This window comes from Pagrus pagrus (assembly GCF_965226575.1).
Source record: "Pagrus pagrus genome assembly, chromosome: 2".
Classification (NCBI taxonomy): domain Eukaryota; kingdom Metazoa; phylum Chordata; class Actinopteri; order Spariformes; family Sparidae; genus Pagrus; species Pagrus pagrus.
The window spans coordinates 8,694,084-8,721,573 of NC_140186.1; the positions used below are offsets into that span (position 1 = coordinate 8,694,084).

A 27,490-nucleotide genomic window follows, 5' to 3' on the forward strand; every position below is an offset into this window, starting at 1 on the left:
AATGCTGCCGTTCAGATTGTCAATTAAAATTGTCTATTTAGATATAATATAAATATAATATGATATAATCAGGATTAGGCGAGAGATGAGGCACATCCTTTGGATGTCGTGGAAAATTCGGCGCGAGTACTTTACAAAGAAATCCACAGTCCAGCAGCATTCAACAACTTACTTCATGATACAAATGTCACTTCAATAAATCTAAAATCTAATGAGTAACTCTAACAAAAGCTTTTCAAAAAATGCTATCTCGTGTTTAAAAGGTATTCATTAATTAAAAACATAATTAATGTTTTCGTTATTTTACAGTTAATTTGCATCTATGAATGCAAATGTTTATTATTTAATTTATTAATTGTTTCTGTGTTTTATCAGTTTATTACCAGATTATAATCAAGCACTGAAATTGTTTACGATCAGGTTAATGTGATCCTTCATAGGCACCAAGTAACAGCTAAGTAATCACTTTTGTTGCATTGTTCAGGTGTGCGTTATGTTTCAGGACACATTGTTGCATGACGACGAGCTTTAACTTTCTCAGAGTAGTCCTGTCTGCCTAAAACGTTGGTCACTACAACACAAACCAGCGTGTTCACACTCCAAACAGCCATCATGCTGTGAGGGAAGTCTTCCTCTCAGTTGGTGTTTGGTGCATTATTCTTGTGTGTGTGTGTCTCTGTGTGCTGATGTGTGTGTGTGTTTGCTGCAGTGCCCCTGCTGAAGGGCGAACAGTAAGGCCCTGGTCAGCATGATGTAGGTCTCCCGGGACGTCCTGGGGTTTTTGGATCAATACTTTTCCTCCTGCATCTCCCTGCCTCACTGTCCTCACCCCTCCTCACCCACAGGCTTGACTTTGGGCTATTTATGGTATCTCTATGGATTAACAAGACCCCAACAATCAATGGGCCAAACTTACTATCACTGTACTCTCCCTCCTCTTCTCGCTTTGTGTCTCTGCTTGTGTCAGCTCCTTTTCACTGGGAAACTTTTAGTCCTTGTAGTTTCTCTTGTTGTCCTGAAATATCCCAAACTACAAGGTGTGTAATGTCACAAACACACCGTCCCACAAATAGAAACAAAAGCCAGGGGAATATCATCTCTGACGCAGCTGCAATGCAATACGGTTAATGTTTATGTGAGAACTCACGCAGATAATGACCTTTTACTGGTGTAATGTGGGTTTCTTTTTGGCGTAAGTGGACTTTTTTGGACCCATAGTTTTGGTGGTTCGTGATGACACCACTTTGGGAGAGTTTGCATTAGAGGAGAGTCTCAGTAGCGACACTTTTGGTGTAAAAAAAACATTTGTACCAACGCCTGTTCAGACCACATCATGGCACAAGTGCTGGTGTAATCGTGATATTTTTGTAGCTTTATATGGCAAAGCTACACTGACATCAACCACAGAATCAAATAAAACTTGTTTATATATGTCTGCTGTACTTTTCAACCAGAGATTGGGTTTGTTAAAAATCTCTTTAAAAACACACACAAGGGGAACACATTTTATAATGCTACAAAGTTCGTAGCATTATAAAATGTGTTCCCCTGCACGCCATTGCTTTAGAAATAACTTTTCCAGCTACAGATATGTGTCAAAAAGGCTGTAGTGACACTTCAAATAATAATATATAAATATATAATAGATGACAAGGACTGATATGACTGATTGTGATGAATGCCTTCCATTACTTATCACTAAATCATAACTGTTTTGTCCTGATCCAACCTCAGTTACAACTGCACCTGTGCCAGCTGTGTGCTAGTGTACTTGCTTATGAAACATCGGTCATGTCCAAGAAGGTTCCAGCTCTTGAAATATGAACTTTTGATACTTGAACTTGTCTTAAATCACTTTCAGAGACCTCATTCAAATGATCGGTTCATCATCAAGCTGTGCCAAAGTCTGATCACATCCCATTTATTTGGATCAGGTGTGTTGGAGCAGGGAAACATCTAAAACATGCAGGGCAGGGAGGACCAGTATTGAACAACACTGTCTTAAATTATAGTGAACCAGTGTTACTTGTAAATCTTACACAGTGTTGTCGACATAATAGGTGCATGATCTCAGCTCTACCCTTTAGATCAGAACATTATCCTCATATCTATCTCACCAACATATCATATACCACCATCCAGCAGCCGCACTTTTGGTCTGTATCTGATATCATGATTTGTAAACCATCTGTGGTCATTGTGGTTTGCTCCTCACTTCAACAATAGCTCAGAGTCAAGCACAATGGCACCCTGACCCCCCATTTCCTTTAGTGGCAATCCTGATTAGCTAAGTGACAAGCTTCTCCCATGCCATTGTTAATGCATTAGTGTCTTGAATCCCTGTGGAGGGCAGTAACTCCGCTCAGCTAATCATTTAGCGATGGTTATCATTCAGCTGTTCATTGTTAGAGGCTGGGAGATTTACTGTAGATATGTAAGGAGGGGGAGACAGAAAATAAAGAAAGTGGGTGAACACGGGATCCGAGATGTGCTTTACGTGATGCTGAGGGGCGTGTGAGCGACAGCCACGTACATATCACGAGTTTCAGTGTCAACAAATGGATGAGGAGTGAAGCGGCAGCAATGGGGAGGAGAAGCTTCTGAGTAAGATGATGGTTGCTGATTAAATTGTGGTAACAGAGTAGGCTATCATTGATTAATAACGGCGTACTGTCAGAATGTGGTTTCCCCCATTTCAAAGTAAAAAGTTTCTTTAAAAACGACTTTATTATCAGACTTTAAAAAGGGAAACCAAAGGGTTTAGCTGGTCTCCACTTACTGTTTATTTGTACACAGTGCAAACGACGGAAAGGGTATTCATATATTACACATCCAGAATAGGTTCACATTGAGTGAATGAGTTATTGGTCTCTGTAATCATTCAATTTGAAATGGGTCTTCAGCAGTGTGAGTTACTCAAATCCAGAGGAAATCTTCCAAAGTTGCAAATGTTTTCGTACAAAATTCTTTCTGTGTTTCCACAGACAACATTGTCTTGCTGAGCTGCAGGGGAGGGATAAAAACAAATGAAATACCTGCTTGATTTGACTGAGTGAGAGACTGCTGATGCCTCATATTGGCTTTGCTGAACTTAAAAAATGCATTTTTGCGTCACATTAGAAGGAATCTCTTCATGGCCGGTAAAGACGAGGAACTATTAAAGGGAACAATAACTGTTTCAATGTCCTGTACACACGGGCAGGTGACACATCTTTTAATGGTTGTGGACAGGAAAACGCCAGACTCTTTGGCTGGATCATCCTATGGAAAGAGGGAGGAAAGGAGGATGTGAGGATGAGGGGTCCGAGTAGGCAGAGAGTGAAGGAGGGTGGGAAGCGTGGAGGGGACAGTGGTGGGAGTGTCACTTGCCAAAAGGCTTAAACATGGCCTGATATCAGACCACTGTAAGACCACCGGGGGCGGCTGTGTGTTTGTGTGTGTGTGTGTGTGTGTGTGTGTGTGTGTGTGTGTGTCAGACAAAGACCCAGAGAGTAGGAACAGGAGGGAGGGAGGAAAAGCTGCTCTCAGCTCTGTGGGCACTGATATTAGACACAAGTTTATGTATATTTCTGAGAAGTACGAGGTGTATTTTTGGAGCGAAACTACAATGTTGCTACAAGTCAGAGAATCAACAACCAGAGGATTCAATTTATGTGATGACTTCACCTCTGGATTGTTCTGCCTGATGTGAAAGTACACATTGTATTCACTTAATCAGAGCTCTGCACTGGAGGTCTTAACGGGTCAAACAGTTTGTACTTGAACCAAACTTAAGTGCAAATAAATCCAAGCCTGAACAGCCTTGAAAAGTAAAAATAACAGGACATCATTCTGTAGAAGACTTGATCCGATTTACTGGATCCGATTTTCTCCACTGGTTTTAATATCAACCTGTTGATGAAAAGTGGTCAATGAATGCACAGTACTTGTTTCCAACATCTTTAAAAGAGCTTCACAGTAAAACAGAGTTCTCCTAAACAAGTGAAGAAGATGGGGACTTGTATTAGAACTTAAAAAAAAACAACAAAACAAAACGAAACAAAACATAAAATTACTCCATACGTAATCCACGTCCGACGTAAAGTCTTGGGAAGCCCAGAGATCCCACATTGAATTGAGAAGATGTTTTTTTACACCTTTGACGAACAGTCACAGTGAATATTTTTTAATCAAAAAGTGTGTAAATGACGTCTTTTCAAATCAATTCGGTACCTCTGGGCTTTGGGAGACATGGCCGACCAAACTCTGTGAAGCTCCAGAAGTGTTTTGTGGTTTTTGGTGAACTTACGCTTTAATGAGGAAATCAGTTATTGTCCTTAGATTTAATGATGCACTCAAGCAGTTACACTCACATTTTAACCAATAATCTGCCATAGTACAACTACAGTTTCATTTGTTGGCACTGGAGCTGCACTGGATCATTTGGGGCTTAAAGGCCTTGTTTAAACACACCTCAGCCGTAGTAATGAGGGAGGAGCAGGTACAGCTTCTTTCTCAGTGCACAGTGCATCTCTCTTGAGTTAACAGAAGCAGAAAAAGACTTCTCTTGGTTCCTGTTGGAGCCATTAAAAACTAACTTTTGAGATAACGCAGACCTGAGACCTTAGACAGGGAAACAGATTTTTAAAAAATCCGAGATCTGATGCACTTGAAGTTGAAATTGATAAAGAGTGTCTACACATAACGACAGCTTGTTCTGGTGACACTGCTGACCAACAGTCGGTAATGTTAGTATTACTGTTGCTACAGTATGTATGAACATAACAGATGTTTTTCTCTTCACTTCCAGCTGTATTCTGGGGCGACATCGCTTTAGACGAGGAGGACCTGCGCATGTTCCAGATTGACAGGACGATAGACCTCACGCAGCACACACACATGCACACACACTCCCGGCAGGGGCACACATCTGGTAAGTGGACTGGACATCTCACTCTCACTCAGTAATCATCATGTATTGCTCTCCCTCATGTTTCCTCTGAAACTCCATCCATCCATTGGCTGCAGAGTAAAGCGGCTGCAATAGGAAGGAAGTAGAGGGGGCCACCTGAGGATATCAGCATTTATTGTGCATTGTTCGTGTCTTGATTTTTGGCTCTTGTGTGTTGTCAGGTGGTCTGGAGGAACATGACATTTCTAAGAAGAGGGGATCTTTATATCTACTGCTGGAGAGAATACGTAGGTTCGGCTTAGGTAAGGACTCTAAACTTTACTACGCACGCTAATTTCTGTTGCCAAAGACATAGTTTAAATGTTTTATCCAATAAACCATCGGTCCTACGTGCTTCAACTTCATGCAGAGATGCCACAATATCATCCTAGATCTTCTGGGAAGCAACCGGTTGAGACGTTCTTTGGAATAGTTGACAATCTCAAACAAGTCTCGACAAGTTGATTTCAATATCGTGATGAAATGAATTAAGCACGAGGTGAAAGCTGTTCTGTTGTCGGACTGAGAAAGTATTTGTGGGGCGAAAATGTTACCCATAAAATGTGGCTACCACGCTTGTTGCCAAGGCTGTCAGAACCTTTTAGCGATCTAACCATGATATCGAAATTGTCGTCTGCGGGTCTTTGCCAGAAATCATTTTGTGTCATCGTAAAAAACACTGCGTATTTGCAAATCAACATTTGGCAGTAATAAACTAACCCTCCCAGACAGCCAACCATTCTCCGCAAGAATCCTGTGTAGAGCACAACGGCATGCAGAGCACAAGAGCCTTGTTTTTCTGCAATGATGTGAATATGACCCAAATCCTCCAAACCACTTGTCCTTGATTTCTTGAAGCTTCATTTCATGGAGATTGTCCATTTCAATGTTTTGACTGTAATTACCTCCGCCAAGGAGGTTATGTTTTCACCCGTGTCCGTTTTTTAGTTGGTTGGTTGATTAATGAAAAACTGATTTCCTCGAAACCGCGATGGAGGAATGGGTTTCAGCCCAGAATAGATCTCAATAACTTCTGATACGGATCCAGATAAAGGGACAGATCCAAGAATTTCCTCTCACTTTTTTTTTAATATTGGGAGATAGGGCTTTTTCAAACATTAGGGAATATATTCTTTAAAAAAATTAGGTGGCTGGTATCTGAGTGTGAGTACAAGTCGATGCGGATCAAAATAAAGATCTGGATCTAGCATATTTAAATATGTTGTATTTGCTACGGGATAGGCTTAAAAGGGCTCTGTGGAAGTTTTGCGTTGTACTGAAAGCATGTCCTTAGTTTATAAACTAATGTTAGCTGCTCTCTGTTAGTGGAATGGTGAGAGGCTCTGAGACGAGGCACTCGTGCGTAAAGTCACATCCTTTGGACTTTCGTGGAAAATCCGACCCGAGTCTTTAACAAAGAAATCCACAGTCCAGCAGCATTAAACAACTTAAACAAATCATCCACAGGTCTGGATAGGCAGCCGAGAGAGACGAGGAACGTCTCATTTTCTCCATCACGTTACAATCCGCTCACATATGGCCAATAAAAAAGTGATTAATGCATTTAAAATTTCTAAACATTGATACATCGAGCCCCGTTAATTCAGTCGTAAGTCAGAAGCCTCCCCTGATTTAGGCTACAGACTGAAATGTGTCAGTTTTATAATAAAGTTGCTTTCAGAAGTGTTGATAGACCTTTAACTGTTCAAGATTTCCTTCCTTCTTTTCCACATACCCTTTTTTTAGCACCACTCAGCTTATTCAGTTTACATTATAAACCTTAATTTAAGTGTTTAATAAATCAGTATATTGCAGAGCTATATCTGTCTGAGTTTTATTACCCTCTGATCTGAGAACAAACTCTTAAAGGTCACATATAATAAGAAATAGTGTGATCCAATAATCTCAGAGCACATTTATGAACTGTTATGCGTAATAATAGACCTGTAATTTATTCTGTTTGAACACACATAACACCAAGATGGTTGTCTCTCTCTCACCTTGCTCTGTTAGACTATCTTCCCAAGAACTCCAGCAAGGGAGCTCCCAGTCCCAAGAGCCAAACTGGGAAAGGCGGGAAGACTGGGAAAGTGGTGAAAAGCCGTGTACCCCGAGCGGCCACATCCCGAGCTGAGAGGATATGGCCTGGAGGAGTCATTCCCTACGTCATCGGAGGAAACTTTACTGGTAAGCAACCCAACTGGACTGCTGCCCGCACTGCTCAACAGTCAAACACACAGCGACGTGTGATTGTGTAAACATAGGATGTGAAATGTGTGTGTTTCAGGCAGTCAGAGGGCCATGTTTAAGCAGGCCATGCGTCACTGGGAGAAACAGACATGCGTAACTTTCATTGAGAAGACAGACGAGGAAAGCTACATCGTGTTCACCTACAGGCCCTGCGGGTGAGTTTGGTGACTCTTTCTGCATATGTGTGAGTGTGTGTGTGAGTGTGTGTGAGTGTGTGTGTGTGTACCTCGAGGTCAGTATTGACCTTGTCACAGCGAGAGACGATACGGTCACTCAACAATGGCTTCACTTTCCTTCCTGTCCTGCTCCTGTTTCCCCATCCCACCAATCACGCTGCGAAGTTTAAGTTTTTTGTATGTTCGTGCAGTTTTTTTGTTCATACTCTGCAGAAGTGCATTGTTCTGTTGAGTGGCAGCACGGTGGGGTCATAGTGTGTTTGTACAGTGGTGGCACTGCGCTCACGGTTGTAAGTTGTAAGGTTTTAGAAATCCGGACGCTGAGGTTTATCTTTCTAAGCTGCTGTGCAGATGGTTGAAGGAGTTTAATATGAACAGTATATGATACCAGTACTGAAATGATAGGACTCGAGGAATAACTGCTTTTTTCGACATTTAATGTAACTTTTAATCATTAAGCTTTGAGGTTTTTACTTTATTGATTTCTACCAACTGCTTTTCAAGATGACACTTCACATTTAAGAAGTTAGGGGTTTTTTTTGTGTGTGTTTTTGCCTGTGGCGGTTCGTTGGTTGGTTTGTAGGCAAGATTACACAAAAACTATTGAACAGGTTTCCATGACACTTGGATGTAGGATGGGTCTCGGCCCAGAATAGACCTCATTAACTTTTATTGCAGATCTCGATAAAGGAGCAGATCCAGCATTTTTTTCTTAGTGCTTATACCCTCCCCTCCACACACACACACACAGTTCGCTGTTAGTGAAAGCATGAAGAGTGACAAATGTCGTAATGTAAGCTTAGAATATATGAGCTTGGAAATTGAAGATGATGCTTTTTTATTATTATTACACCTTAGAGGCATAGTTTGCAGACGGAAAGAGACAGAACAGCGAACTTCAGAATGAAAGAAGAGAGCTAGCAGCGAAGGTGCGGACAAAGCAGTGAATCAGAAAAATAAAACGCTGTTTTCTGATTGTGTCAAAGCAGTTGCAGTCTAAAGCACAGAAACAATCATGTGGCCTATTGCCAGATTTTTGTGAATTCAGCCGAAGCGTACGCTTCATCTTGTGCGCTGTGTGTGGCCACTGACCAGCCCTGTGTCTGTGTGTAGCTCAGCCACACCCCTGCCATGTTCAAGCAGACACAGACCTGTAGCTCCTAAGTCAAGGAGAGGAAACACATTATAAAGCAGGCGAGTGGCGTTTATTTGTTGCAACGTAATCATGCAGAGACCTACGTCACGACACGTGAAAAATCTTTTCAGAAGAGCTTAGGAAAATATCATTTAGAAGATACAGAAGGAAATTATAACCTCAAAAACACAAAAAATAATGGCCATGCCCTTTAACATGCAAGGTGGGGAATAATGCAGGGAAAAAAAATGGCATTTTTAGAAGGTGTCTATGAGTGAGTACAATTTGATGCGAAATCCAGATCTATTATCTAGCAGAAATAATATTGTTTTATTTGATATTTGGATTAGGCCTGATGGAATGGTACTGTTCAGCCTGTATATATGTATTAATGTATATTTATATTTATATATGTATAAATATCTATATATTTTCCCTTTGGGGCACCATTAGAGATTGATATTTTCCTGAGTATGGAAACATTTTAAACGACACCTAGAATTTAAGGAAGACTTCTGTGGACTGAACAATAATAGTAAGGCAAAGGAAAAGTCTGTACTTGATGCCTGATGATGATATATGATCAAAAAGTTGCCTTATCCAAAGTCTTAAATACTTTGGATAATGTGTGAGTTGGAGCTGAGTTTAAATACTTCCTTTGGATGTCATGTAGTTATCTCTAAGACAAGTTCACATGGAAAAGTCTGCAGAAGCCCACATAATTGATTTTTCAATGTGAATGCCATTCATATAATGAAGATCTGTGTGTTAACTGATGATGCCACTTGTCTCGTGTCCTGTGATAGGCTGGCTGCAGCAGAGATTAGACACTTTAATCTGATGTATAAATACCCTGCTGTCTTAATGTGCAGGCGTGTGTGACAGAGAGACACACAGAGAGAGAAATGCAGAAAAATATGTTATGGTTTATCAATACCACGGTATATTTGTGGCACCTGCTGTGAGTGAAGTAGTCGCACTGATACTAGAGCTGCAAATGCTGAAAGAAAAGACTCTATCTACTCCAGTGACTCCTGATCCTTACCCAGCAATCAGCTCGCTGGATAACTTTAATCAGATTTGTTAGCCTGGCACGGATGTCTCGGCTAACCAGAAAAAAAAGATTGAGTGTGTGTTTGTGTGTGTGTGTGTGTGTGTGTGTCCTGTGAGCAGCGATATGTGAATTCTCACAGCTTACTCACATTGGGTTATGAAACTGCAGCGTTATCGGAGCGTTGTATGTAAATAAATCCTGCTGCTTTTCCTCTGGTGGACGTAGTACAGGGCAGGAAATCCTGAAAAGACTGTGTGTACGTGTGTGTGTGTGTGCGTGTGTGTGTGTGTGTGTTCATACAGCACTGCTGATATCTTTTCCACTGCCAAATGTGTAGTAAAAATCATCCGCCTATCTCCCTGCTATCAACCTCCTACTAATCCTTATTAGGTGTTGTTCCTATGTGGGTCGTCGTGGCAATGGGCCCCAGGCTATCTCCATAGGCAAGAACTGTGACAAGTTTGGCATCGTGGTACACGAACTGGGTCACGTTATTGGCTTCTGGCATGAACACACGCGACCTGACCGTGACGATCATGTGACCATCATCCGGGATAACATCCAACCAGGTGAGACTCGGCCTCCAAGCTGCACCTGCTTCTGAATGTAAGAGGCATTCAGGTTTGTTTCTAGCTGCAGACGAAAAAGGATGTTACGTGTGTGTATGTGTTTTCAATTTCACACTCATGTCCAGCCGTGTGTGAGTGTGAATGAGGCTTTTAAAGACTGTGAAGTCACCTCGAGTCTCTTCTCCTCCCACACGCTCCTCTGCACCACAGAGCAATCTGACAGGTGTTAGATCAAATGACACAGCAGCGCATCAAACCTGACCAAACCAAGTTTTTATTTAGAAACATATCAGAGCTACACTGCTCTATTGGACTTGTAGTATTTGAATAAATGTCCCTAAAATGAAATGTCTCTTCAGACTTAACGATTTCAATTGTGCTTTGTGTTACACTCTGTTTTTGTGTGGTGAAACAAACTCATCTAATGCTGCTGTGTATGTGAATATTTGCGGTTCCCAGGCCAGGAGTATAACTTCCTCAAGATGGAGCCAGGGGAGGTCAACTCTCTGGGGGAGCCGTATGATTTTGATAGCATCATGCACTACGCCAGGAACACCTTCTCACGGTAACCAGAGGCACAATCTCTTCACTAGTGTTAAATAACACAGAGCAAAGACAACATCTAAGATATCCATATAGGAGTGCAAATGTTTACACATTACACATACAGAATGCTGGACTTATATTCACATTTATATGCAGCACGCAGATGCTGTATGACGATATGTTAAAAATGGATGTAATGGATATAAGTTGATGTTTCGGTTCTAGACAGTTTCTAACATTTTGATAATATCCAACCCTTTGTGGGGGTTTCGGCTTTCAGGTTAGAAAACACTGAGTCACAGTCTTCTAATTGGACTTTTATGGACATTCACAACTAAAGCACAACTACCTCAGGAGAAACTGGAAACAATAGCTCACCAGTGTAGTAAAACTTGCGGAAACTTTTCAGCATCATGAAATCCATTCCCACGTTTTAGACCATCTGAAATCAGCCAGTTATTTGGCAGTGCGAGTGGACACAGGTTCACTTTACATGTTTTCCATGTGAGGATACATTTTAATCTTTGCCAAAACACAACATTGGTGGGGCGATCGGTGTTCGCGTGATGGTCATATTGCTTTTGGAACATAAATTATATTACAGTGTTTTGAAGCTAAATTGAATCTTGTATTTGATTTCCTTGAAATCAAAGCATGACGTGTGTGAGATCTCTCTTTTCGTCTCTGAAGGGGGATGTTCCTCGACACCATCCTTCCATCCAGAGATGAAAACGGCGTCCGGCCTGCTATTGGTCAGCGAACCAGGCTCAGTAAAGGAGACATTGCACAGGCAAGGAAGCTGTATAGATGTCCAGGTACTGATATATTTACTATGAGACCACAGCGTGTGTGTGTGTGTGTGTGTGTTGTGAAATGAAAGATGTTTATCTGCCCAAATCTTTGGTGTAAAATTTTCCCGCCCATCCACTCTCCAAGGCACAGAGGTGAAGTTGAGTAAGTTGTTTTTCCATGTGTTTCTCTGTGTTCGGGTCTCACACACATCACACATTTCTTCCCATAAGTACTTGCGCACACCCGTGCTGTTCTGGCGTCCGTGTGGTCCCTGTTGTACGGTTCTGACGTGATTTGGATCTGCTGTTCAGTAATGTCGCAAAGTTTTACGACTGCAAACGCTGCCACCCCTTTTTGGCCCGCACACACACTGTAGTTCACACTTTAGGTCATCGTGTACACATGATGTTTTGTGTCTGAGACAATCAGATTAGATATCTGTCAACATCTACTTTGGATAATAGTGTTTTTGTGTGCGTATTTTTTCATTTTGACTGATTTTGTTTTGTTTTGTCTGAGAGTATTTAAGCACGGCTTTTATTTTATCCATACGTATTAATAACACCACATATATCACAGTATATATGTTATTCAGCTGAATCCATTTTAATACCAGAGAGAGAAGAAGACTGTGTGTCCCAGCTGGAAATAGATACAACTTCAACCTTATAAGGTCACATTTGAGTGATACCATATTCACTGACAGATGAACAGAGCCCCAGGGCATTGTGGGGGAAAACAGCATGCATGATGGGATAGGAGGGGCACATTTGGCTAACCTCCTTTTGAGAGGGAGCGACAGCGTTAAACTCAGAATGTAGAATAAAGGGAGCATATCATCTGAACATTTTCCACCAATTCCAGTCCAATGATTGTCTTCTTGTTCACGTACAGAAAATGACTTCTACTTGGGGAATGTTTAATTCTGCTCAATAGTGACGAGCCTTAATGACTGCGGTCGGAAAGTCATATGTATACAGACTCTACACAGGAATACAAACATACATACTGCGGCAAGATGCAAACCTAAAACAGGCCAAGACGACATCAAGCATGAGTTTGTTTGGGAGGGTAATTTTAATTCCTTTACTGGTTTCCGAAGGACAAATACATGTCTAACAGTTTCCATATGTAAAGATCAGATATTAAAGACATACACTTTGGCAGAGAGTGTATGAGGCTGTTGTTTTGACAAAATAGACTGATGTATATTTATTTTGGTTAATTGGCAGTAAAAGATTGCGAATAATAATAGATATGAGAGCCATGTGTTCTTTAGTAATGGACCCATCATAAGTATCAGTACACAGCTGAAAGGATTATGCACAACAGCAGGACTCACCACAAAAATGTAACTCCATCTGTGTGTGTGCGTGTGTGTGTGTGTGTGCGTGTGTGTGTGTGTGTGTGTTTCAGCATGTGGAGAGACCCTCCAAGACTCTACGGGCAACTTCTCGTCTCCTGGTTACCCCAACGGATACCCGTCATACACACACTGTGTCTGGAGAATATCTGTTACACCAGGAGAAAAGGTGCATACACACACACACACACACACAGAGAGTAGCACCCCGCAGTGCAGTGAATGTACATGCAGTAACAATAGAGACTGCTGACAGACTGGCTGTATATTGATTATAACACCATAGGTACCACCCTCTTCCTCTGCTCTGCCTCCCCTCCGGTCTCTGAGGTGCAAATATCTGAATAAAATGTGTTAAATACTTATTTTTGCTCCTCCAGATTGTCCTCAACTTCACCACCATGGATCTGTACAAGAGCAGTCTGTGTTGGTATGACTACATTGAAGTTCGGGATGGATACTGGAGGAAAGCTCCACTGCTCGGTAAGATCAAGGCACAGGCAGCCAAGGGTGAGCTGAAGGAGCGCCAGAGGGGCACTGGTTACCCTTCAGTGAACTGACATGACATTTGTGCCTCGTTGTATTTTCTTGTTCCTTCATTAGCTTCTGAATTCTGCTGAAATCTTCCACTGAAGTCACCTTAAATGATTAAGACTGCTGGGGCTGCAATGAACGGTGGCCCCGATAGCTTAAAGGTTCACTGTGTAGTTTTGGGGACGTATTTTTCATCAGAGGAGAGAGATCTTCATTGACTGATTTTTCATGACTGAATAAACTAATTCAACAGTTTCACAGTTTTTCTAATATTTTATATGTGGCGGACCCTGCCACCTTTCTAGCTTCAAACAGTGTTCTGAGGACCTTATTTTCCTCTGAGAACAGCGTGTTTATTCAATAAATACTTCTAAGTTTGTTTTATTAGCTCATTAAATTTTGAGTTTGAATTTCTTCAAAACTACACAGTGCCCCTTTAATGCACGGCGAATTAAGATTACAACAACGTAGAAAGTAGAAGTAGCTGCCAGGTGTTTCTGGGGTTAAACTAACTCAGTTGTTGATCACTTGCAGCCCCTACCGGTTGTCCAAGAAGAGTGAGGAGTCAGCAGTCAATGGCGGTTATTAAACAGAGCCGTCAATATATTTGGTTGATCAGTATTCCTGCCGGCCTCCAGACATCATAGCTTAAATCAGGAGACCGAACCTTCATTTATGATTTATTAAAAGCATATTATCTTAATACACCCCATTTCTTTAATTAGATTTTCTGTAATTTTAACGCAATAGAGTTCCTTTCCTTGGCGTCCTGATTTTGTAACGCCGTTCTGTGTATGTCATTACTACCGAAGCCTGTTCAGCATACAGAAAATGTGTTGGACTGATGGCTACAGTTGTTTTCAGATAAGCTGTGGACAGACGCACACGGACGCATGCGCAATAGTGAGATAACACCAGCCATGATTCTTACAGGGTTTGTTTTCATGTGTGTGTTCTTCACAGGCAGGTTTTGTGGAGATAAAGTCCCCGACGTCTTGATCTCCACTGACAGCAGGATGTGGATTGAGTTCCGCAGCAGCAGCAACTGGGTGGGAAAAGGCTTCGCTGCCATTTATGAAGGTAACTCCTCTACCTTAGAAACAAACAAATAATTAAATAAATACATGTGTTTCGGATGTTGTTGGTTTGTGCTGTTGATGCTAATCTCTGTGTCTCCTGTGCAGCAATCTGCGGAGGGGAAATCACAAAGGACTCGGGACAGATTCAGTCTCCGAACTATCCTGATGACTACAGACCGTCCAAAGAGTGTGTGTGGAGGATCACTGTGTCCGAGGGATACAACGTCGGGCTCAGCTTCCAGGCCTTCGAGGTGACTCACTGCTTACGTGTTTATGTGTGCTCGTGTTTGTGCGTGCATGTATGCCCCCCGTCTGTGTGTGTATGTGTGTGTGTGTGCTCAGGAATGTCTGGGTCAAATTTCACGCTCTTATAGCTGCTAAGAAGTTAATAATGGTGATGGTGTGTGTGTGTGTGTGTGTGTGTGTGTGTGTGTGTGTGTGTGTGTGAAACAGAGTGTACAGAGACACACAGCGGGCAGCTGAGGATTAGTTCTGTAGTTTGAACGCTGTAAAAATGTCAGTGTGCTAAATGACTCAATCTGTCTCTATCGAGACTTCACACATGTAAGTTCAAAGGTCAAAGGTCACTTTTGCACAGAAGTTAAGATCAGCCTCTTTTAAAATCACATTAGCCTCAGACACGTTTCCATTCTGTTAAGGGGATTTATTTCAACCTGGTTATCTTGTTGTTGTTGTAGTCAAACTATTAAGCAAAGGAAGACGAGTGCTACACATATCACCGATATGTGACAGGATGACTGTCGGTCTCCACAGCAGCTTTTTGTATCTCACTGTGGACCCGCGTGATTGCTTCTGTAGATTGAGAGGCACGACAGCTGCGCTTACGACTACCTGGAGGTCCGAGACGGCCCTCTGGAGACCAGCCCGCTGATCGGTCGATTCTGTGGCTACGACAAACCCGAGGATGTGCGCTCCACCTCACACACGCTGTGGATGAAGTTTGTCTCAGACGGGACGGTTAACAAGGCCGGCTTTGCTGCTAACTTTTTCAAAGGTGTGTGTCGGTTGATTGTGTTTTTCCTCACGTGTTTTTTTTAACCAAAGCATTCTTCATGTGTGTGAAAATGTCCTCTGACGTGTGTGTTTTTCAGAGGAGGATGAGTGTGCCAAGCCAGACAATGGTGGATGTGAACAGAGGTGTGTAAACACTCTGGGCAGCTTCAAGTGTGCCTGCGACCCTGGCTATGAACTAGCTCCTGACAAGAAGAGCTGTGAAGGTAACTGTGTGTGTGTGTGTGTGTGTGTGTGTGTGTGTGTGTGTGTGTGTGTGTGAGCGTGCGTGTGTGTGTTTGTGCACGCGCGTGATGCCGAATTATGTTTGTATGTGCATTCCTTTGTAAGCCTCTGTGTGTTTCTGTAGGATATGAGTCTAAGTCATCAGAAAAAAAACATCCGAACAGCCTCTATCAACAGGAAAAAACATCTCTCTGACACAAAGCCACATGCCTCGCTGCTCCAATGCCACAAACGCTGTGAAGGTCCTCTAATCCCACGAAATAAATTAACTGCCCGTAATGACCCACATACTGAAACAACTGAACAAACCACTTCTGACGCAGAGAGAGAAAATCCTCTGCTAGTGAAATATCCAAAATGTGGTTTTGCTGTATATCTTTGAAGAGCAGTCGTGTTTTTTGGCATCCCCAGTGAATTAATGTGTGGGAAAATCATGTAGAACGTGGATTTTGAATGTCTCGGCCTGTATATACAATGACAGTCATGTTTGGACTCACTTTTGTGAGGAAATTCCACCATGCCCACCTCAAAAAGGAGCAACCCTCGCTCACATGCGGTAGAGGGGCTGATCAAGGTCAAGTACAGCACTAAAAAATTTGAGTCAGGAGAAATAACGTGGGCATAATGATGAATTGTGTTGTTGTTTGAGGAAAAACCTTGCGTGAACTCTACAGGTGTTTTTGAGTTCCCGTTACCTCCTTCCACTTGAAATAAACAAAGATCAGCAGTAATGACTTTGCAAACACGTTCCACTCTTCCTTTGAGCTGAATCTGGTTCCTCTATGACAAATATTCCCAGTGGCGTCATCAGTAGAAACACGTTCTGCAGCCGGTGACGCACCTGATTGTCCTCCACATTCCATTCTTAAGAACATCATATCCGAAATACAACCCTCGTGACCAAAATAGCTGCTGTGTTCATTAAAAATGTGGCAGTCGAATCTGCTGGTTGCACAAAAACCAGCCTCTCAAACATGACAGCTGTTTTATTTTACATGTTGGGAAATTTGGGGATTTGATGGGATCCAGTTGGTGTAGCTTGGAATGCAATAGTTAACAACTGTGAATTAGAAATGTAATTTGCCAAAACAAATGACTAAGCACTGACCAGATTCTGCACCACCCGCTTATGTACAATGTGGTTTGGCTGGATCAGGGGAAACCCTGCTCCCACCGCAATGTTAATGAAACGGCTCCAAATTCCAGTTTTCTTTTTTCTATGCAGCTCCGTCCGTGTGGCTTGTAAAACATGAAACACATTTCCTTGTTGTGTGTGCGCGTCTGAATTGTTTCTGTGTTTCCAGCGGCTTGTGGTGGCCTCCTCTCCAAGTTGAACGGGACTATCAGCACTCCCGGTTGGCCCAAAGAGTATCCACCCAACAAGAACTGTGTGTGGCAGGTGGTCGCGCCCACTCAGTACCGCATCTCCATGCAGTTTGAGGCCTTCGAGCTGGAGGGAAATGAGGTGAGTGTGTCTTTGTGTTCATGAAAGGAAAAGGGAGATGCCAACTATATTATCTGTGGAGGACTTATGCTGCCAAAATCCACAATGGCTCAATAAATGAATTAATATGACATTAAATGCATCAAAGATAATATTAAAATGAAATGTACCAAGGTAATGACATTTTAAAACATGACATAAATTGACCCCATGCTTTGAATGATATATATATATATATATAATTTGAAATTAAATGATAATAAATTAAATGAAAATACAGATATAAATACATTTGAGGAAATGAGCATGGAGAAAAGGGTAAATAATGCAGAAATAAACCTGTTAATTAATAAATACATTGTAAAATTGAACTAATTAATATTTAAAATTGAAAATTTAATGAAAAAAACCCAGAAATAAATTAGTTTGGGGAAGTGAACATGGGAAAACGGCAAAGAGAAAATAAAGCAGAAATAAATCCATAAAAAAAAAAGAAAATTAACTGATACGGAAATTTTTTTAATAAATGGGAAAGTGTTTGATTACCGCAGTTTTGGTCCTCCATAAGTAGCCGCCTCGTGAATGTGTGTTGTAAGAGCCTTATTTGTGTGTTTAGGTGTGTAAATACGACTACGTGGAAGTGCGAAGCGGCCTCTCATCCGACTCTAAGCTGCACGGTAAATACTGCGGCACCGAGGTCCCCGAGGTCATCACATCTCAATACAACAACATGAGGATTGAGTTCAAGTCAGACAACACTGTGTCCAAAAAAGGATTCAAGGCTCACTTCTTCTCAGGTAAGACACGTGTGTTACGTGTGTGTAACATCTGTGTGTGTGTGCGTGTGTGTTAGGGGTGGTCAGAGCTAGTTATTTCGATCAGTACATCTCTACCCAAAATTTGTTTTAAATGCAAATTGCCCATTGTGCAAATTAATCATAGATACAATACCCATCCTTAGCAACCACTATATGGTTAAAGTGGTCTACATCTTCTGCCCACCTCCACTGTGAGTTGATTTATGTGTGTGTATGTCCGCTTGCATGGTTGTAAGTATTTGTGGAAGTATCCATATGCGTGTGCATACCCCTGTGTTTTTCTGCCTGTGTACATGTGATGTGTCCGTCTGTCATGCTGTGTCTCCTGAGCCTCCACCGGCTCTCAGGCCTCCTGCACCCACCCTGCGCTCTGCCCTCTCTCCATCAGACAGGCTGGCTCCGTGTCAGGAGCGTATGATTGTGTTTGAGTCATGCCAGGACATAAAGCGCGGCCGCTCTCCCACTCGTGGCCACGTCAACAACAAGCTGGCAACCTCATCAAAGGTCAGAGGTAACATGACCTCACATTCGGCATCTCTGATCGGCTTCGGTCTAACGTGTGATGAGGGGAATGGATGGATCCTGTTTTAATTTGCGTGGATCATTATTGAATCCATTCTCCTCCAGAGAGAAACATGTGCTCTGTCCCGATTCCATGTTACATAATAATACTACCGAGTTACTGAGAATACAATAATAACATTTATCGACTTATAATTATGTCATTATACAAAGTTATGTGGTTTGAATTAAGTAATTTCATGCAAGCTGCAATTAAAATCAAAAACACATGGTATTTCTTCGTTTTAGATTTATGAAGCGTTTGGTCATCAATCATAAAGTTCTTGGGCTCAAATATAAGTTTGATTATTTTAAATGATTTATATGATTTTTGTATACATTTGCAATATCATGACCCATTTTCAGGGCTCCAGGAGGCCACTTTTTGCTTCTCATGCAACAAAAATCTTTCAAGTGCAACTAAACATTTTCATTGGTCACATTGGTGCGCCTGAGATTTAGAGGTTTATTTTTTTAAACAATTGAGATTATTGCAATTTCTTGTCGCATGTGATTTAAATGAAGAAACACACGTATTTCCACTGTTGACAGACCAGTGCGACCAGTGTGAAAAACTAGTCTGGTGACCTGTTTTTACAATTTTAGAGCATTTAAAGGTGCAATATGTAAGAATTGACCACCTCTCGGATTCATAGTCCAAACAAATAGGGGGCAGCATGTCACCAAAGTAACCGCTAACTGCTGCAAACTGCAGCTGCTGTTAGCTCAGTTAGCTCAGTTAGCCATGCAGCTAGTGGTCTAAACTTGGAGCTCAAAGTGGCATTCTTTGAAAGGACGGGGACTCTTCTTTGGTAATAATTGTAGGTTTTTTTGTGTGTGTTTTAAACTTAAATTCTTACATATTGCATCTTTAACTAATATTTACAGTAGGTACACAATAAATGAATCCATTAAACCATGTGTAGTAAAACAAAATAATTAGTAATCACTGGAAGACAATAAAACAGCAACTTTGGGAAGCTACAGTCAGTTTCACGTCTCCCAAATAAAGAAATAATGACAGTGTTTATTGTTGAATGTGTTCCAGAAAGTCACAGCTGCCCACTATTTATTGAACAAATTAAATTAAATTAAATTTTAATTTAATTTAGTTAGTATGTTGTATGGAATTGGGACAGCACTATGATTCTCCCGCAAAAACACAACAAATATCTCCTCCTCGCTGCAGGGATGAATTTGTTGGATTCTAACAATTTTAGGAAGTTGTCCTGATGAAAAGATCAAAATTTCTCTTTAAGATTTACAGTAACTAGAAGGGAAACAGGGAAACTGATCCGAAAAGGCAACTTCAGTCTAACATTTTCGGCCGCCTCCTCCTCCTTTAGAGGAAGTAAAGCTGTCAGCTGGATGAGCGCTTCAAAAATCAACTCCTCGCAGAACATCTGGGACACGAAGTTAAACCGCTCAGTGGAGCTCGATTTCACAGGGAATTTACTTACTCAGATATAGATAATGTGTGTGTGTCAAAAGTTGCTGTGTGAGTGTCTCTGCTATTGTCAGAAGCTTCCAGGGATAGCTTTTGGTTGGCAAAGATCCAGCAGCTTTAGGGAGGTCCCTCCGGCCTCCCACACACTACTAATCCATGTGAGTGTGCGTGTGTGCGCGCGTGCACGTGGACATTGTGTGCTTGACCCGAAGAAAGCTACAATGAACACGGTGTAGCATCAACTGCAAAGCTTCTTAGCCTGTGATAGGGTGAGACTGAGCCCACAATAGCACCGTAATACCACATCAGACACAAACACACACACACACACACACACAGCGAGAGAGAGAGAGAGAGGAGGATTTAGTGGTTTCATTAAAAGCAGATCTAGTTTGATTCACAAGCTCTTGAGTTGAGGTGAGACTCGGCGTCTGTGTCTAATCTCACATCTCTTTATAGGAATCTGTCTCTCACTCACAAACACACTCCTCTCTGTCTCCCACACTCTCTCTGCACATGCTCCGTCTGCCTGTGCGGTCATCTCTAAATCCCCACCTCTCTGCTTCTGTCTCTTGACACCTTCACTGTTGTCAATGTGGCGCCCCCCCCCCCCCCCACAGACCGAGTCTTCCCCGCTCCTTTCACCTCCGGCCTCTGTTCCTCCAGTGTTCGGCTTCACTGAAGGGCCTTTGTCATCACTCAGCCGAACTGAGGGGGAAGCTGTGTGATTTTGAAGACGCCGCAAATTAAAGGATGAAGGGAGGGAAAAAAATCGGCGAGAAGCGAGAAAACAATTCGGTTGTGTTGATTCTTTCACTTCTTGTTTTATCATTTTATCTTCTAAACAAGCAGCCGCCCGCCAGTGAGTCATCTTCTCAAGACACCAAATATGTTCGGGTGAATTACGGCTAAATGCAATTAAAAGTTTTGGTTTCGAAATATTTCAACATCAAGCTAGTGACAAGCTTAACCAGAAAATTTATGATCCTATCAGAGAGGGTGGAATAAGTTAGGACAATTTGGCAAATTAAAGTTTAATAAACACATGTAGAAATCAAGGGTGGGTATAGCTGTTTTACCAGCAACATATTTCATTGGCATGTTAAAGAATTGCATTAGAAAAGCTTGATGGAAATGACAACATTTTAAAAACTTTAAAACATTTTTATGCTCGCTTGAGTTGGTTTTTGCCTTTTTTCAGAAAAAGATTCATGGGAGATGAAAACACCTTTTCAGGATAAGTTATGATGTGGCAAATATTGAACTTTTTCCACTCCGAGAGAAGAAGAAGCTGTTTCTGTTGTCTTCCTGGATATAAATACCAATATTTAGCTTACATTAAAGGATAATTACAACTTGCCAAATTAGTAAAAGCTGTCAAATCTCTTTTCTCCTTTAGCTCTCCAAGGCAGCTGGTTTTATTTCTTCTTCTTCTTTCTCGAGATTTATTGGCAGCAAAAAACTTTTGTTTCATCGACCTTTACTTTTTCTACTCAGTTTACAGCCATGCATAAATGTATCCTATACCAGCAACTTCTGATTAAACTACGCATCGCACTGCCTAGTTTACAGATGGAGACATGGCATTTCAAGTTCCAGCCAGCAGACAGTTAGCTTAGCTTAGCAGAAAGACTGGGAACAGGGGAAAACAGCTGTCCTGGCTCTGTCACAAAATCTGTGTATGAGCACATCTCAAGCCAGCAAATCAAATTTTTAAGTGCAGGATTATTTTCCCTAACCCTGGCCCAGCATTTGTTGGATGTTAAATCTCATGTAATTCTCAACAAGAAAGCGAATTCCACGTATTTCCCTAAAATGTCGAAACTGTTCTTTTAGTTGTGGCTGTAAATATGTTTTCAGTACCAACTAAGCCGACTAAACCACCTTACCTACAACATCTTGAGTGCCCTGTTGTACACATAACTTACATTTTCTATTAATTTAACCCTAAAACAGTAAACTCTATAAAGTTATTGAAGTAATTATTTGGGCCAAGCGAGGTATTAATTAGCAAAACAATCATAAGAAGCAACCGTTTCAGATGTAGCAGCGAGGCGTTTCTGTACTCTCAAGGAGGTCAGTTCTGCTTATTTGTATGTAAATTTATGGAGCAAAAATCTAATCAAATTATTTATGGGGAAGAATTTGTGATCTACATTTAGGCGTCACCATGACAACCTAATGGCCCACATATCCTACCATGTACCGTGTGGACTTACACTCGCAGAGAAGTAGGTCTCCAGTAGCTTTAGATCCAAATGTGATGACAGAAGCTCTCGTCACATTTTGCAGTTTCCCTTCGGCTGGCTTGGTGACCACATCAGACTGATTTAGCTGCGGTGGTCTGGCTCGAGGAGAACCCCAGCTGATCTGAAAACAGCTGTTATGGTCAGAGACGTTTTGAGAGCCAAGATCAGAGGTTGACTGCAGAGCGATCATAACTGTGAACCCAAAGAGCAGCACAAAGAGTTTTACAGGCCAACAGAACCACACACAGACTCACAGGCGAACTAACTTAACCCTTTGTTGTTGTCTGTCGATGCCTTAATGCTAACTTTGGTTACTGTTTTCTTTAATTATCATTTCCTTCTCTCTAACCTTTCTTTTGGATGTTAGCTGGGCTGCATGGGATATTTAAAGCTGCGATGACTGTGCTCAATGCAACTTTTGCCATGCCCCATTCCCCTTAGTTAGCCCACTGTTGGTCAAGCTTTCCACTGTAGCATGGCACATGTCGAGTTTACAATGATTACAGCAGCAGATTTACCACTCAAACCTCTTAGTAATTCTTGGAACAGTTCGTCCCTGATTTTACACGGAGGGAAACAAAAGCAGGCTCTTCATTTCTAGCTTGAAACAAAGTTTTCTAGCTCGAAAACACAATCTGAGGACTCATTTTAAAGGTGCTGTTTGTAAAAAAGTAGATTTTTGAGTCTTATCTCCAACTTCCTTGTAAATAACACCTTTAAAATGAGAAGCCTTTATATATTTGATTACAGACGTAACGTTCTGGTTAATGCTGTAATGTTAATGCTAACGTTAGCCGTGCAGCTGTTTGCAGTTTATGTTAGAAACATGAATGTATTAAGGACCAGGGTGAGTCGATGCCGCTCAGCTTTGCTTCCAATTTTGCCCAGTGGCCACTTGCGGTATTGCAGCCGAAAAAGCATTTTGTCCATAGACAGCCATTATAAAAGAGATCTTCACCTCAAACTGCAAACAAGGTCAATTATGACTCTTTTTTCTATGTGTTTTATATAAATGCTTTGCTATATCTATGCTTAGAAGAGACACATACAGTTTCACCCATGAATTACACTTTTTCTCTTATGTTTTTACTTCAGGAAATACTAAAATCCAAAGCTTGACAGGCCTGTTGTACCCAGAAACTTGAAGAAACTTGTACTTCAGATTTTTCTGTTGACCTTTACTTCCTGGTTTGATTTGATTTCCGTCTGGTCCTCTCCTCATATCACTGTTTGTCTCTCCTGTTTCTCCTTTTCTTATCATCTCATTTTTCAAAAAACTCTCCTCCCCTTCCTCGAGGTCTCATCCTTCCACTCCCCTCCCCTGCTTGACCCTTTGCTTCCCTCCACCTCGTCTTTTTTGCTGTCTTCACATGAGTGATGTGTTGCATGTGTATCCCTCACAGACAAAGATGAGTGCAGCAAGGACAACGGCGGCTGCCAGCACGAGTGCATCAACACAGTGGGCTCGTACGTTTGTCAGTGTCGCCATGGCTTTGTACTGCATGAGAACAAACATGACTGTAAGGAAGGTGGGTTTCACGTACATTCACATCCGCACACACACTGGCACAAAAACATTGGACCGCACATGCACGTGCTGCCACACTCACACAAGCATGTGATCATTCACAAGAACAGCCACCGTCCATCGTACAGCTCGTACTCTGTTTACCAACATCAGAGTCACCCCGACAACAGACTGGCCCTTTCCATTTGAGGGGAATGTTTCCTTTACTTTTGTACATTTACACGCTTGGTGTCTGCGTCAGAGCTGTTGACCCAAAACTCATGAACTTGAGACTTGACTTAAGGGACTTGAGATTTACTTTGAAAGACTTGTGTCTTGACCTGGACTGTTTTCAAAGAACTAAAGACTTGAATTGGCTTCAAAATGCTCAAATACAGTTCTTTTTAAACGTGGGTCCTATATCTACGTGTTTTGATGTGTAAATGTTTCATACTTACTGAAAGTTTTGGAGTCAGTCCAGTAGATCTCCACAGCTGCAATGGCTGCAATGTAATCCTTTGGGGCAACTCCAACGGTCAAAGTTACATCCACCAAAAAGTGCTTGTTTTTGCCACTGAAAGGTTGAGGTTGACAACATTATGGACCTTTTTGTCAAAGAGTAAGATCCTTTTTGTAACCAGAAACACGTCTGGCTCTGAAATCTTGTGGACTTGGAGAGAAGTTGGGGAGAAGAGTTTGGAGTTTACCTCGAGAACTGCCAGAACGAATGTATTTCCAAAGTTGTGGATGTCTAGATGAAGCAACAACACTGTCTCTGTCTCCTGCCAAGGGACTACAGATGTAAAGTAGCTTATAGCTGACTCTGATACATCTGAGAGGCCGAACACTGTCCCTCTCAAATAAATATATAAACTGAAGAAGCCTTTGTGCTTACAGAAGGACTTGTTATTTAACAATCTCCATAGGAAATGTTCCTGTATTGTTGTCAGAGACTTAATAACAAACTCAGCTTGTCAGCACACACAAAATCTTAAAGATGCAGCACAAACAGACAAGTTCACCGTAAAAATCGGATATTTGTTATGAAATTACAATACAGCATTTTTGTGACATGTTACCAGTCTGTGGTCCAGGGTTGGGCCTGTCTTGAGACTTATTGTGAAAGACTTCACTTAAACTTGTCTCAACTGACTTGAAACAGCTCTGCATGCAACTCACTGAGGGTGTGTTCACTGTGATGTGTGTTTGTGTTTGTGCATGAGAGAGAGAGAGAGAGGTTCCAGTTTGACAGGAAAACACTATTTCTTAAAAGCCATTAGCAAATATACCCATGTACACACACACACACACACACACACACACACACACACACACACACACAAACACACGGTTAAATTGACATATTATACTCATCTCTTTGAAGTTGAACTTTTGAACGTGCACACACACACCACATCAATACACACATGCACACCTCACTAAAGGCTCCCCGTGCTGCTCATAAAAACACTCATGTTTCAAACATCTGGGAGCTTGAAAGCTTCTCATGTAGCCGCTGTCTTCCTGTGTGTGTGTGTGTGTGTGTGTGTGTGTGTGTGTGTGTGTGTGTTTATGTGTGCATTAGACCAGCTTGACCCAGTAACCTTGCAGAGTCATGTAAATCCATATTCCCATCACGCAGCTTGTGTCCGTGTGTGATTATGTACATACACACAGCATGTGCATGTGAAAGTTTCAACATGTGGAGACAGACGTTTGGACAGCGTGACGCGTGCTGCTAACATGTTGGATTGATATGAAAATCATCTTTTAGTGATAAGACTCAGTGCAGTGGAAAAGACAAAACAAAAAACTTAAAATGTGTGTTTTTTTATGGCCTCAGGGATCACATTTAGTCTTTTTCATGGCAGTAAGACGTCTCTTAAAGGTGCACTCTGTAGTTTTGGGAAAGACATTTTTATTCAGAAGAGAAAAATCTTCATCAACTGAATTTCATGCCTAAACAAACCAAATACACAAACTTGTTTTCATGACAGAATAAACCGAATAAAGTTTTTCATACTGTTTTACTTTGTTAATATTTGCCTTCAAATTTCTATCTTCAAACCTTATTTTCCTCTGAGAACAGCTTCTTTATTCAGTTATGGAAAAAACAAATATGTCTGAGTTTGTATCATTACCTTATCAATTAATAGAGTTTGATTTTCTTCCCTAAAACTACACAGTGTCCCTTGAAACTTGAAACTGTTCTACTTAACTTATGTTTATATTATGATGCTGTGGCATTGTGAACTGTTTCCTGTTAAGGACAATGACTTGATGTGAAAAGATGCTTTTGCTGCTGTCAGACAACACGGTTTTGTCAGAGCTGAAATTTGTGTCGTAGACTTTTAAGCTACACAAGCTGTGAGGGTCTTCTGTAACAGTAGTGTGTGTGTGTGGATTGTGACATCTGTATTTATACTTTCTCCTTTACATTAATACGCTGTTCTTGTAACTTCATTCATCTCATTCTGTACGTGGGTTCACCTTGTCTGAGTCTAAATAAAATCTGTCACTCTGGAATACATCTTGTTGTCCTGTGCATGCCTCCTGCCTCCCATCACCTTCATTAAGTCATGGCGTTCTTTTAGCTCATACCACACACAAACACAACTGCCTTGTTGTTGACCTCTGGTGGATTGCTTAACTGGTACAAACGCTCCAGGAGGAAAACAGTCAGGCTAAAGTCCAACTTCTATCAGAAAGAGTTGCTACACAGTTGTTAGCATGCCACAGTGCTATCCAAGAGCTCATGTGTTGTCATTAAGTATAGTATCAGAGTTACAGTCAGTCAGATAACCATCAGGGACAAATGAAACCAAGCGGACATGTAGTATTTCAATAGCTGCGTTTCCACCAAAGTAGTTTTGGCATAGTACCCCTTTGGACCCATTTGTATCCCATGGCAACTGCACCTAAATGCAAGATCTGTTTCAGGTTTCCCCGCAGACGTTGCTCCTAAACGTAGGCGGGGTTGTTCCCTTTTCTTACCTTAACTCTTAAGAAGCAGCTGCATTTATAGACCTCACTCACATTCACCCTCTCTTTTATGTCGTTCTCTTTCTCTTGCTCGTCCCCACACTCGATACACACTACACAAATGTGTGCTGTTGTTTTTTTTTATTACAACAAGAAGCTCGACTGGACTGCTTGGTGGAAACGAGGCTAAAGCAGAAGTATTTCTGGTGAAATGCATTGCTATTACTCTGCAGTAATTTGGGAGTTGCTGAAAAAAAGTAATAACAGAGGAGTTGGCGTCAGATGAAAAATAGCCTTTTGGCAATCTTTTGGTGCATTAACAGCAATATTTATTGATGTGCTCTGTCCCTGTTTCTGTAACGTAACAGAGCAGCAATGTGGGCCGCAGGTCCCAGAGGTACTTCCTTACAGAAACAAGTTTTTGTAGGATCTTTTTCCTGAACATCTAATCACCAAGTGCTTAGATTTTAAAAGACAGTGTTTGCAATGAAACAGTCTGAATGTTATTTACCAGCACAAAAAAATCAAACTTCCTCTTGGGTGTCTACACATACAAATCCAACATTCAGAATAACAACATTAACCTTTAAATAAAGTAAGAAACGGATGGCTTGTGCTGACACAGATACAGATTTTCCTTTGGTTCTTTGTGTGCTGTGCTCCAGAAATGCAAAGTGCAGAAGGCTTAATGTAACAGTGTTTGTTTAAAACATGCGTGCATGCCATGTGAAATTCACACTGAACTTGTCATCAGGATGTGTTTCTTTGAAATCTTTTCTTTCTCTTTTAGTTCTCTG

At 41.5% G+C, this 27,490-nt stretch overlaps 1 protein-coding gene across 6 annotated transcripts in view; it reads left to right on the forward strand.

The window, feature by feature from the left end:
* Positions 1 to 27,490, forward strand: part of tll1 (tolloid-like 1) — a 57,721-nt gene that overhangs the window by 22,439 nt on the left and 7,792 nt on the right. For all 6 annotated transcript variants that reach the window (XM_084371896.1, XM_084371897.1, XM_084371895.1 and 3 more), the window contains 16 exons: positions 4,790 to 4,912; positions 5,113 to 5,193; positions 6,944 to 7,117; positions 7,218 to 7,335; positions 9,936 to 10,114; positions 10,574 to 10,679; positions 11,351 to 11,475; positions 12,869 to 12,984; positions 13,196 to 13,298; positions 14,313 to 14,429; positions 14,534 to 14,679; positions 15,248 to 15,443; positions 15,541 to 15,666; positions 16,990 to 17,150; positions 17,746 to 17,926; positions 23,608 to 23,733. In XM_084371896.1, the coding sequence (XP_084228022.1) occupies positions 4,834 to 4,912; positions 5,113 to 5,193; positions 6,944 to 7,117; positions 7,218 to 7,335; positions 9,936 to 10,114; positions 10,574 to 10,679; positions 11,351 to 11,475; positions 12,869 to 12,984; positions 13,196 to 13,298; positions 14,313 to 14,429; positions 14,534 to 14,679; positions 15,248 to 15,443; positions 15,541 to 15,666; positions 16,990 to 17,150; positions 17,746 to 17,926; positions 23,608 to 23,733 (2,134 nt within the window). In that variant the 5' untranslated portion in view covers positions 4,790 to 4,833. The remainder of the gene's footprint in view (positions 1 to 4,789; positions 4,913 to 5,112; positions 5,194 to 6,943; positions 7,118 to 7,217; positions 7,336 to 9,935; positions 10,115 to 10,573; positions 10,680 to 11,350; positions 11,476 to 12,868; positions 12,985 to 13,195; positions 13,299 to 14,312; positions 14,430 to 14,533; positions 14,680 to 15,247; positions 15,444 to 15,540; positions 15,667 to 16,989; positions 17,151 to 17,745; positions 17,927 to 23,607; positions 23,734 to 27,490) is intronic.